The sequence below is a fragment of the Gadus chalcogrammus genome, chromosome 4 (assembly GCF_026213295.1).
Source record: "Gadus chalcogrammus isolate NIFS_2021 chromosome 4, NIFS_Gcha_1.0, whole genome shotgun sequence".
Taxonomy (NCBI): domain Eukaryota; kingdom Metazoa; phylum Chordata; class Actinopteri; order Gadiformes; family Gadidae; genus Gadus; species Gadus chalcogrammus.
In genome coordinates this window covers 24,805,405-24,818,243 of record NC_079415.1, presented here as the reverse complement: position 1 = coordinate 24,818,243, position 12,839 = coordinate 24,805,405, and the positions used below count along the sequence as shown (strand labels likewise).

General features: G+C 48.7%; 1 protein-coding gene across 2 annotated transcripts in view; it reads left to right on the top strand.

Annotated features, from left to right (window-relative positions):
- Positions 1 to 12,839, top strand: part of LOC130380364 (FERM, ARHGEF and pleckstrin domain-containing protein 1-like) — a 127,548-nt gene that overhangs the window by 86,304 nt on the left and 28,405 nt on the right. For both annotated transcript variants that reach the window (XM_056587540.1, XM_056587539.1), the window contains exons 8-13: positions 6,495 to 6,642; positions 7,140 to 7,235; positions 8,047 to 8,213; positions 8,844 to 8,912; positions 9,120 to 9,180; positions 9,277 to 9,490. In XM_056587540.1, the coding sequence (XP_056443515.1) occupies positions 6,495 to 6,642; positions 7,140 to 7,235; positions 8,047 to 8,213; positions 8,844 to 8,912; positions 9,120 to 9,180; positions 9,277 to 9,490 (755 nt within the window). The remainder of the gene's footprint in view (positions 1 to 6,494; positions 6,643 to 7,139; positions 7,236 to 8,046; positions 8,214 to 8,843; positions 8,913 to 9,119; positions 9,181 to 9,276; positions 9,491 to 12,839) is intronic.

Below are 12,839 nucleotides of genomic sequence, written 5' to 3'. Positions count from 1 at the left end.
CCTGCACCCATTACATATATACTGACTCCTGACTCCACCTGCACTATATTTGACTCCTTCTGACTGTTGTTGGAATAGTGTCGTGAGCTGGGTTTGCACAGCTCGTTTTTTTACACCTGGATGGTGCCTTTTCAAATGCGTGTGCTAAGGATGTGCATTTCTGGCAAAAATACTATTCAATATTCGCTGAGAAGTATTTGAATAATATTTGAAAATCGGTCAATGAAGAACCCCCAACGCACGCACGCACCTCGGATACACGCACACACAATGACACAGGGAGAGGCTTTTATGATTTGTATGAAATCAATCTGTTTATTTCAACAACTGCGCCATCAACATTCAACATCAAAATTATTTCAACTTGGGCTTACGCAGATAGACCTACATGCGCCGTAAACGGATCGTGAGGGTACGGAGACGGCAAGGGCTGTGATTGGTTCATTTACGGAGTCACTTTTCCAGTTTGACTTTGCACCTTAATTACTTTGTACATTGTTTACTTTGCCAATAAAACACCAAATAAGATTTGAAAAGCTTTGGAAGTTTATTTACAACATTGCTTACATGGTTTGTAGTCAACCTATAAGATAGATCGGGCGGCGAATTGCATTGCGTATCCAATATCCCAATGGAGAGCTGCTGAGGGGTCTCCGTAGTTACGGAGTCGGATTACAGAGTCGGAGTAGTATACTTTGGCTAAACGGTCCGGGTGGAATTCCGACTTTAAGTTTTAAATCGCGCATCGCAAAACAAGCCTTTTCATTCACCTTATTAACACTATGTACGCCACATTTACATACCGCGGTGCGTAAGTCCCTGCACCGTGACGGTTCGGTACAAATACGTGTACCGTTACACCCCTTATATATATATATATATATACATATATATATATATATATATATATTAGTGCTGTCAAAATGAACGCGTTAATTTTGGAGATTAATTTAAATTTGCAACGCGTTAAAAAAAATTAACGCTGTTAACGCAGTTTTGCCACTTCCTGTGGCAGCTGAATCATAACCTCTGTTTGCGTGTGCAGCCAAACTACACAAAGCAAGCCGCCTCAGGGCTCCAGAGTGCGCCTAATTTGGGCGCACATGCGCCTAGAATTCGGGGCAGTGCGACCAAATATTTTATTTGGGCGCACCGGTGCGACTGAAAATGTATCTGGTATAATTATTATGATTAATTTTTTTACAGAGCAGTCTATTCATAATATTGTAATAACCACGGTAGAGGCAGTGAATGAAGTATTGATTAGACAGCGATTTATTAGACACCTAATAAACCGTTGGAACACGCAAGACCGGTAACAATAGAAACGCCGGTAAACAAACCTGCGAAGCCCAATCCAGGGGCCTGTACTACGAAGCTCGATTAGAGGGTTAGCGAGGTATGTTGAGCTGAAAGCCTGGGTTAGCTGTACCATGAAAGTCGATCTCTTTAAGCGTCGCTGTATCACCATGGTGACTTACGCTCGCAACCAAACCTGGTCAGGAGCAGCTTTTCAGCGAGTCTACCCGGAGATCGGCTACTTATATCGGCATGCGCAGCTTCCTAGCCCCTCCTCCGATAATGGCGTCACCATTTGTGGGTGTTGGACCTCGGCGCACTTATCGTACAGGCGTCTCTCCGGAGACAGAGGGTTTTTCGGGACAGAACCGATCCCTTGGCATTGTCTGACGATATTCATTATGAGAGATAGAGATTCGGCATTTATTTAATGGTCAAGATATTATTAATCAATGGCGTAAATATCGACGGTGCAACCGGTGCAGCTGCCCGAATTCAACTACCATAGAAGTATCATCTCAGAGCAAAAACACCCTGCCCTGCACGGCCCACAGTATGCAAAGAACAGTCACAGTTTCCCATCAGGACAGTGGGTTTGAAAGTGTTCTGGCACTTCAAGCATAGTCCATCAAACGCCCAGGAATTAAATGAGCAGCAACTTGCACACGGACATAAGCAAGAATCTCTTGCTCAGGACGTTGCAACAAGATGCAATTCCACCCTGGAGATGGTCAAGCGGAACCGGAGAAACAAGTCTCCACTGACCACTACACTGGCGCAGCAAAATAGCAAGGTTGCCATGGTGACTGAACAAGAGCTTGCCAAACTGCAAAAGCTTGAGGAACTACTTCAACCCGCCAGGTAAGTTATTTATTTATTTTTTGTGTGAGTATTTTTTTCTGTGTTATACAAATTGACTGACATGTTTAAAACATATTTTGCTTTCCATTGCAGATATATCACTGAACTGCTGGGGGGGAGCAGTATGTCTCTTGTTCTGTAGTGTTGCCAGCCTACCGTCACTTGGTCAAAGTTATGGAGCCTTCAGACAATGATCCAATCTACTTTGTGCGGTTCAAGAAGGTCTTTACCACAGACCTAACTCAGCGGAAGAACAGCACCAACCTCACCTGGCTGAAGATTGCTACTGCCCTTGACCCCAGGTTTAAAGACCTGAAGTGTCTCCCCAAAGAAGAAAGGAGTGAAGTGTGGGATTCAGTACGTGGCCAGGTGACACGACAACCACCTGCTGTGACAACAGAGGAACCATCACCAAAGAAGAGGAAGATGTCCATCTTCTTGCTTGGTTCGTCTGATACGTCGGATGAAGAAGAGTCCATAGAGCATTGTCTGGACTGGACCGCTACAAAGCAGAGCCCAAAATGGAGATGGAGGGGGGTTAACTACAATGGTGGTCACAGAGAGAAGAAGCACATACCAAGCTGGCACCCATTGCACGCAAGTACTTGTCAACCCCTGCAACCACAGTGCCTTGTGAGAGGTTGTTCTCGCTCTCTGGCCACATCGTTCAAAAGAAGCAAGCTTCTTTGTCCCCTGATAATGTAAACAGACTGGTGTGCCTCAGTAACTGACTGAGTGTAAAGAAGGACTAGCCAAATTGTCTCTATGGCGTGAACATTTTTCAACATTCAGAACTTTCAGCAGTATCTTTCCTTGTTCTTTTTTTACAATAACTCATGCACCTTTTTAAAATTCAACTGACATTAGTATGGAACACATTTTTGTTGTTAATATATTACTGGCCGTTCATATAAGGCATTATCGCCCTCTGTACTTTAACATAGGCATGGGTAGTTTTTATTTCTGTTAGCGCCGCAGATATAAGAGAGATGCCTTTAAAGCTGAGTCAATGTTGATGAATTTTTGGAACATTTGTATTCACAGGAGAGAAATTGTATTCAAAAATTCAAGAAAGCTATTAAAATAAAAAGAATTGAATCTAAATATACTTTATTTTTGTTGATTCTACACTAATTCCATGATTTTACTCAAGTAAATATCTGTTACAAGCTTCGGTCTTTAGTAGAAAAATGAGATCAATTGAGATTAATTTATTGATTAATTAATCTAGATTAATTAAAGAAAATGGACAAAAAAAACATCTATTGACAGCACTAATATATATATATATATATATATATATTGGGGGGAAAACAGAAGTCAGATCAGAGCGCAGTGGACAAGAAGGTTCGGACACGAGCACCCCTTGTGGCTTCAGTCCCGGTTGTCAACACCACCGCCAACACAGGAAAGAAGTTGCCAATTCAGACAGAAACAAGGAAGTTATCTCCAGTGTTTGGAGGACACATAAACCTTGTGGTGGTTTTGTTGTTTTGGAACCCTCAATGCTATCCGCCATGTCTGCCGGCGTCAAATTTTTGTTCCTTAAACCTTAAAGGGTTCACCCGGTTTCTTAAATGGCTCATGTCATGCCACCAGGTGTGGGTGTGATTAGCTGATGCAAGCCATTTGGCACAAGGAATGTTTTTCATAGTGACATCACAAGTGGGCGTGTCCTCCCAGATGTATGAAGGATTGATGAGCAAAGTTTGAGCAACGTCCACTGGGTAGGCTGGTAGATTGATCTATCCAGCATACATCTAGGTGGACACGGCAACTTTTGATGTCACTATGAAAATCATTCCTTCCCAACGGTTTCTACTAGTTTATCACACCTACACCTGGTGGCATGACATGAGCCCTTTAAGACCGCAGGTTAATTGTTGATATCGTCTATGTTGATGTAAATCAGCCGTGAATCTTTGTTCAGCTCTCCTGATCTCGTGGTTTAGACACGCTGGGCAGTTGTCTCTCACTAACCCATCCTTTAAAACATTTAGGGCATTTAGCATTAGAAGGACGCTTTTATCCAAAGCGACTTACTATAAATACATTTGTCAGAAGAAAGAGAAACGACAATATATCGCTGTCGGTACAATAAGGATGTTCATAGAACCAAGTGCCAAGCACTAACAATCGCCAGGTTAACCCATTCCCTGTATACAACAAAGATAGCTAAGATAAGACATTACACAATGCTAAGTACTATTTTTAAGTGCCAGGACGTGCATCATACTATAAGTGTAAGAAGTTGTTTTTTTAGGGGGGGGGGGGGGGGTGGTAAGGGAAGAGGCTATGTAGAGTCCAGGTGAATTCTGAACAAGTGTGTCTTGAGTCTCTGGTGGAAGCTGGTGAGCGTCTCTGCAGTCTTGACATCGGCAGGGAGCTCGTTCCACCATAATAAAAAATTGTGTGGAGCAACTCTCAGAGCTGTATCTTTTTTTTCTAACTCTGGAAGAACATATGAACTGCCCTGGCTAGGTCGATTTCTCCAATAGTGCCCATGAAACAACATATCCACAAGTTTGGATTCTGTGTTTACGGACACAGGACTTAGAGACTGAGGTGCAGGGACAGTGGCTGTGTTGTCGGCAGTTTGAGGATTCTCAAGTTCAGAGCATATCAATAATTTGCGAGTGAAGGTATAGGAGGGAGTGTTCGTTACACTGATTGGAACCCAGCACAATACTGCTGTGTCTCCAATCCACTGTGTGCTCACACACATGGCGACTGAGACAGAGAGGCGGGAAGTAAGGACTCTTGAATGTTAAGTGTCCTGGTCGTGAGCCGGTGGTGGTTTCTGAATTGCATTGTGGATTTTGCCTGTTTCAATGGATTAGCTCAGTGGGGGAAAAAGTGAAATCTGTGTTCTGTCGATGGCCTCGTGTGCATTCATACAACCGGGAACTGTAACTGATTGAAATGTTGGTCTGCACTCAGAATTCAGAATGCTCAAACCATCCAAAACACTGCTCCTATGCCCCCTCAGGATTGTAACCACACGTCGTAGTCTCCGTCTATGAGGATGAGCAGTGGCGTTTAACACAGAATCTAAAGTTCAGTTTGGGGGCACTATTGGACAAAAATGCCTAGTTTGTGTGCAGTTATACCAGATTATTTGTTATTAGTTGTGTTTCAGCTATGGGAGCTGTTCCACACCCGTTAGGATGATAATGGATGTCAACATCAAGCTGACACTAATCATTTGCGATGAGAGTTCACCTAGACTCTGCATAGCCACCCCCTCCCACCCCTCACACACTTGTTGTACATTGTACGTCCTGGCCCTTAACGTTCGCACTTATTGTATGTCGTCGTACTTAGTTTTAGTACTTAGTTGTGTAGCGTCTTATCCTAGCTATCGTTGTTGTATACAGTGATTGGGTTACGACAGCGATATATTGTTGTTCTCCTTCTTCTTACAAACATACTTATTACTAAGTATGAAATGGTTGAGATAATCAACAGCAACCAGCCGCCCGTAGGGAGGTGTGGGCAGTGTTGTGGTTCCACCTGCCAACATTCGAGGGTTTTGCAGACGCTGGAGCACTCCATCTCTCTAATGGTGTCGCTCTAACCTTCCAGGTGTCCCAGTATGTCTCTGTGTGTTTGGTACTGTTAACACAGATCAGATCCGCTCACACATTGCGTTGATCTACGAACTAGCATCTGTAAAACCTTCTCCATCATTAGAAATACCTTGATATGGTCTTGACTATGCCAGTAAACACAATCCTTATTGCGTCCGTCCCCGCACACGGTTTTAACAATGTGTTCATTCAAGATACCACACACACACATCGTTCTTCAGACTCATCGATTCGACTGATTAATCGATCAATGACACCCAGAGGAAGCGGTCACAATGTAATCACCCCTCACGTGACATTGGATTGGTTGTAAACTGTGTGACCAAACCGGGTGGGGTGGTCAGAGGAATGGATTCAGTTGATCGCCTGAGGGGATACCGTTGATCAATGGCCGTCCAAAGGAAACATCCCCATACTGCCTTTAACAAGTGGTCATAAACGGTAGACACCATTACACAAAGAGCTTTGTTGTTCAGAGCAACCAATTGATTGACCAATCGCTGATCAATGAGAGATTTAGGGCGCCCCGGTTGCTCACCGGGTAGAGTGCGGATCATTAAGGGTCAGTCCTGACCGCAGCGGCCAGGTTCGATTCCTGCCCGAGGTCCGTTGCTGAATGTCCTCCCCTCTGTCCATACCCTCCTGTCTATCTCACTCTATCATAAAGAATAGAAATGCAAAAATAAATCTTAAAAAACTAAAAACAAAAATATATATTATCAATGGATATGCTCCCTCAACCAGCGGCCAGACGCCGGCTGAGTCGGACTACCAGCTGCTGGAGATCGCCCGTCGCCTGGAGATGTTCGGCATCCGGCAACACCCGGCCAAGGACCGCGAGGGCACCAAGCTCAGCCTGGCGGTGGCCCACACCGGAGTGCTGGTGTTTCAGGTGCGGAGGGGGTGTGTGTGTGTTTGTGTGTGTGACCTCGTTCACCTGGCGGCCATCTTGGTATTTTTGGATGGAGGAAGGCTTGTAGAATCTTCTGGGAAACCATGATTACTCAAAAGGGTTTTGGTTTTTGGTGGTGTTAAGAATGCATTTCCAGTGAGTTGTCGTGGTCACACTTAAAGATATTAGAAGGTGTCCCCAGCCGACAAACCAATATGGCTGCGAGGTGAATACGGTTTGTGGTCACACTGTTATTTCGGGCTGGATGGTGATGTGGTTACGGCTCTTTGTTTCTCAGACAGAAGGTTTTGGGTTTGATCCCCACTGTCGACTGTTATCACCTTTGAGCCCCTCACCCTGATCCTGTACGATGGGTTTCTGTTTTGCATCAGAAAATGGATAAAAATCTATTTCCATGCTAATTATCCGAGAGGAACCCTCCAGTAATCCAGTTGTTTAGATGTTGGGGTTCATGTTCTGCCCCTATGTCTGTACAGGGCTACACTAGGATCAACGCCTTCAACTGGTCAAAGATCCGCAAGCTGAGCTTCAAGCGCAAGAGGTTCCTCATCAAGCTGCGGTCGGACCCCGCTGTGAGTCCGCGCCTCCTTCTGTTCCCTCCCTTCCTGTTTCTTCACATTCATGCTGCTATTTGTTTATGGGCGGTATGTGTCGCAGGAGGTAAAGTGGGTTGGCTGGTAACCTGAAGGTTACTAGTTCAATCCCCGGATCCTCCTTGCTGAGTGTCGAGGTGTCCCTGAGCAAGTCGCCTCACCCTCACTGCTCCTGCGAGCTGGCTGTCACCCTGCATGGTTGACTCCCCCGTGTGTGAATGTGTGTATGAATGGGTGAATGTTAGGCAATATTATACAGCGCTTTGAGTGGACACTGGTTAGGAAAGAGCTGTATAAATGCATTCCATTTACCATTTTTACAGTACTTTGTATTTCTGACTTGAACCTTTGCCATTTATTTTTTGAATTGTATTTCCTTACTTCTCTGGCTGTGTGGTTGAGATTCGTCTTTCGGATTGATTGTTTTTGTTTTTACCGATTGCCGTCTCCGTCCGTTTGACAGTTTTTTGGAACAAACTCGTAAAGCTCAACGTTTCACTCCTTTCCTTTCCCTCCCTGTTCCCTCCGCTCCTCCCTCCATCTCTCCATTCCTCTCTCCTCCTCCCCTCCCTCCATCCCTCTTCCTCCATCTCTCCTTCTCCCTCCATCTCTCATCTCTCTGTCCTCCTCCCCTCCCTTCATCACTCCCTCCCACTCCCTTCCTTCCCTCTCTCCCTCATCTCTCCTTCTCCCTCCCTCCATCCCTCTGTCCTTCTCCCACCTCATCCCCCCCTAACCTTCTTCTATATCCACCTCCCCCACCCACGGGTGCCCCCTTGTCCCCCAGCAGCAGAGCAACCACCACGACACGCTGGAGTTCTCCATGGCGAGCCGGGACTGCTGCAAGGTGTTCTGGAAGGTGTGTGTGGAGCACCACGCCTTCTTCAGGCTCTTCGAGGAGCCCAAGCCCAAACCCAAGCCCGTCCTCTTCACCCGCGGATCCTCCTTCAGATTCAGGTACACACACACACACAATTGGACACTCGCGCACACTCGTGCACATTCTCACTCACTCACGCTCACTCGCACACTCTCTCTCACACACACCCGCACACTCACTCACACACACATGCACACACACACACACACACAAAAATAAGTGTATGTGTAACATACAACCGAAGGCGTAAACCGAGTTGTAGTGGGATGAGGTTTGTGTGTGTGTGTGTGTGTGTTTTGTCTGCACTTGTTTCTCTCGTTTTAGTCTTTTTGTTTGTTTGTTTTTGACGCACGCTTCTATGGGCTGATATAGGTCCTATTGAGAGGACTCAAGGAGTCGTAGTGCTGTACAACCCTCAATGAACGTGAATATACCAGAACCTAGGCAATTAGAACTTTGTTTTGACATGCAGCATTATCTCACATGGTAACAATATCTCCCCATAATGAAAAATCATTTCATTCATGATATAGAACTCTTATTACAAGATAATTGCAGTGAATCCTATTTAATGCATTGTGACTTTTCTGTCATTTAAACACATCATTCTCCGTTCATTTGAACTCATGTTTACTCCTTTCCCTAATAATATTTTGTCTGTGTTGTGTTTTATTTCTCTCAATGTCCTTTTTCCCTTGTGGTTTCAGCGGTCGGACCCAGAAGCAGATCATTGAATATGTGAAGGACTCGGAGTTCAAGAAGATCCCGTTTGAAAGGTGAAGTGGTGTCAGCGGTGGTGAAGCCCGTATTAAACCAGAGCTCAGCGTCTGTCTGGAAATCTTAACACAGAAATGGGACAGGGACAAAGTGACCAGAACAGTATCTAAAAATGTTTTGAATTCATCATTTTAGTAGGCAACTTTCTCTGCCTCCGGATTGGTCGGTCGGTCAATTAACCCTTTTCTGATTGCATTTGTCTCCAGAAAGCACAGTAAGATCATGTCCGGCCTGACCTCGTCCTTCCGTTCCCAAGTGACAACAGAGGTACGTCGTTACACCATGCCCATCATCCAGTCATCCTCCACGTCCTCGACTGTTTATTAACTTAGTGACCGCCTCTCTTTACCCCCTGCTGTGCAGAGGGTCATGTCCATCCCCCTGGCGGACCAGACTGACACCTCCTCCTTCAGGGCGGACCACTGGGGCGACCCCAATGGACCCCCAGACACGGCCGTCCCCAACGGCTTCCTGGATGCCCCCGGCTCGGACCCGATGGCACGCTCGCGACAGACCCGCCTCCATGCGGCAGCGGTGGGCTCCGTTCCGGCGGGCGACCAGCACCTCCTCAACCCAGGTTCAGCGGGCAGGGCCAACAAAGGCAGCACCTCTTCCATCCCTTACATAGACTGCAGCGATGTAGACAGCGAGCAGGACGCGGCCCGGGGCCACCGGGTGGCGGCGGCCGCGGGGCCCCGGGGCCGAGGCCACGCACATGACAGCAATGGGGAGGAGGTTGGGTCTCCATATCGGCAGGGCAATAACGGTTTTGTGGGCTCGGGGAACAGCGGTGGGGTTCCGGGTCTGGGTCTGGGCCGGGGGTTGTTCGGTGTGGTGAACGGGTTTCACCACTCCAACCCGCAGGGGCTGCAGCTCGCGCAGCAGCAGCACAGGCAGGTTATGATGGGGCTGCAGGTGCAGCAGCAGCCACAAAGCATGCTGGATAACAGGGGCAGGTTGGTGGAGGGTTCACCGCAGGGCAGGTTCAACGTGAGCCAGGCGGGGCCAGGCCTGGACGAGGTGGAGCAGAGGTGTTTCCAGGGCCAGCCGCCCCTCCACAGCACCCTGCTGGAGGAGATCCTCCAGGGTCGCGGCGCGCTGGGCCGGGCCCATGCGGGGGGCCGTCCCCTGGGGACCGGGACCCAGAGCCAGTGCTCCAGCCCGGTGCTCAACAGCTTCCACCACAGGACCAACTCGCTGAGCTACGGCGATGGGGTGGTTAACAGCAACCAGCCGACCAACCCGCGCTGGGACGACGGTGGGCATTACTTTAGCAAGCGCCCGGGCGGGGCCGGGGCCGACCCCCCGCCTGCCCCGCCCCTCATGCCGCTCTCGCCGTCAGTGTTGGGACAGTACGGCAGCTACTCCCCCATCGTGGCCCACCGCACACCCGCCCACCTGGCGCAGCGGCCGCCCAACGACAATGGCGCCCGCAACCGCTCCGACACGGACCCCTTCATCCTGAGCTACGATTCAACCGCCCCGTCCCGCCAGCACGACTCGCTGGGCGCCGGCATCAGGGGCACGTCCACTCCCAACCCCGCGCCTGCCTCCGCCCCCACGGAGCGCCGGGGACTGGTCACCAACGGTAACCACTCACCGGCGAGCGCCAAGCTGATGGTCCCGGGGAAGGCCCGGCCCAACTCGGCGCAGCGGCTGTACGGGCGCCGGGGAAAGCCCGAGGGTGACGCCTCCGGCAACAACAACCACCACAAGAACAACCTGAACCAGCCGCCGGTGCAGATGATAGACGGGTCCACCAGCAGCGGCACGGACACCAGCGACACGGAGTCAGACACGGGCGTCGGCTGTGGCTACGGCCAGCCGCTGATGTACGGCAACCCAGCTGCCGTGCATTCTGGGAACGCCAACAATGCGGGGAAGGGGTCGCCGCTGAACCGGAGCAAGTTCTCCTTCGGGAGCCTCCTGCTGGAGGAAGGGGAGGGGGTTGAGGACGAAGAGGAGGAGGAGGGGTGTTATCGCTTCACCGAGGAGGAGGTCGGAGGGCGTGTCTTCAGCTGCTGAGGGGCTCAAGAGGCGCCCGGCGTGTGATGGCGGAGACGAGGCCTTGTGGGGGAAAATTTGATGGTTCTTGGACACAGTAACAGGGACGGAGAATTGTGTAGAGTCTTTTTTTGGAGTGCAAAGGACATTGTATTCATGGCAACTCTTAAACATGTTGGCCTTTCGAGCGACTCCGGGGCTTTGGGAACCTTAGAGGCCCACCCTACTTTGAGGTGAAAACAGGAGTCGGCGCCCCAGGACCTTTTAAAATGGTTCTCCAACCCACGGCTTCTGCTGCTGGTTCTATTGAGGACACAGGAAGAGCTGACTGGTCTGAGGTCAGCTTGGCTGTTAGAGGACGGTTGCGTTGGGCTGAGGAGATGAAAGGGCCAAAGGAAATCTGGTCCGGAGAACGTTTGTTTGAGGCACAGGAGTCTGTCTGTAGAGAAGAGCTTCTTTTTTTTTTTTTTTACAAAGTGCCATAACTTTGTTCTGTATGTACAGTAGTAGAGCTGAGTTAACTATATGGTGTCAGACGGTTTGCCGTGGGATTTGAAATGGTGTTTTGTTTGGAGTTGTGATACTGTGGGGATTCATGGATATGGTTGACTCAAGGAGTTCAACAGAGGGAATGCCATTGGTCAATAGGCCAGTAAATAGGTTGTGGGGTTCTGTCCGAAGTTGGTCTTCTGAACCGTTCTGAACCGTCAGACCACTGTGTGTTGTAGTGCGTGAGGTGAATCGTCATTTCTAATCTTGTATCTTTTGTATAATCTTTTGTTATTAAGTGGCTGTTTATTCAATAGAAAGAGACTCTATGTCCACAATGGCTTTGTCACATAGGTCTTGAGAGACATCTACCGCTGAACTAGATGCTCTGTGGGAAGAAGTTGATACGCCAGACTCGCTTTGTGTCGTAGTTTGTTGGATTTTCCTTCGAGGAATTCATTTATTGGATCGATTTACGTCCCGGTTCTAAGTTATTCCAACAAGGCGTGATGTTGCAGCTGCTGACCACTCTGCCTTCTCTCGTGGTCAGTGGAAGAGTTCCCTCTCCTCTTCCCTAGCACTTTTGAACCTTCATTCCTTGACACCGGGTGTAGGAATACACCGTGTTCCTGTCTTGTCCGGTGGTTTGGACGAAAACCTTTTCAACCAGAGAAAGCGAGCTTGTAAAGGCCCTGTTCCTGCCATTTGGGATCGGAAGAAATGTGTTGTCTCAGGCGCGGCTCTGTAGCATGGTGTTGACGTCCCAGCAGCCTCTGCTGGGGCGCTGGGTGTAGTAGTGTCGTGTGGTTGAGGTCGTTGGTGCCGGCTACTGTTCAGTCTTCGTTTTCCCGGTTGTTTCCACGCTCGCTCTCTCTACATAGCTCGCTCTCCCTCTCTCGCTCTGTTCTCACACTGAGAGAGACCATCAACAGGAATTGTTACCCCAGATGTCACAACTGCATCCCCGCAGCTCCTCTGTGTGGCTAGGACCAAACACACGCACACGCACACACCAAACCCGAACTCCCCCAGGCGTTCCATGGGTGCTGAGCATTTTGTTTTGCTTGACTTTCGCTTCTTCCATCCGCATTGCTGTCATTTGCCTCGGCTGCCTGCTGCCCACTGTCACGCTCGCGACCCACCGACGCGGGTCTGGGGCCGGGGGTTGGGGCCAGGGACTCCGGTCGAGTCTGGACCAGATTTCATTGAATTTGGGACAAGATTTGTTTGAATTTGGGACCAGACTGTTTTAGATCTTTTTATGGCGATGTGTTGAGTGAACTAGTGATAAAGGCCAACGTTGTTTCAAGCCCCACCCTTATATCTCTGATTCCTACAAAAAAGTGAATCTTGCACACATCATAATGCAGGAATTTCAGGATATCATTTTGTAGCAAGGTTTTGTACGATTTTCCACTTGTGATTCTTCAGCG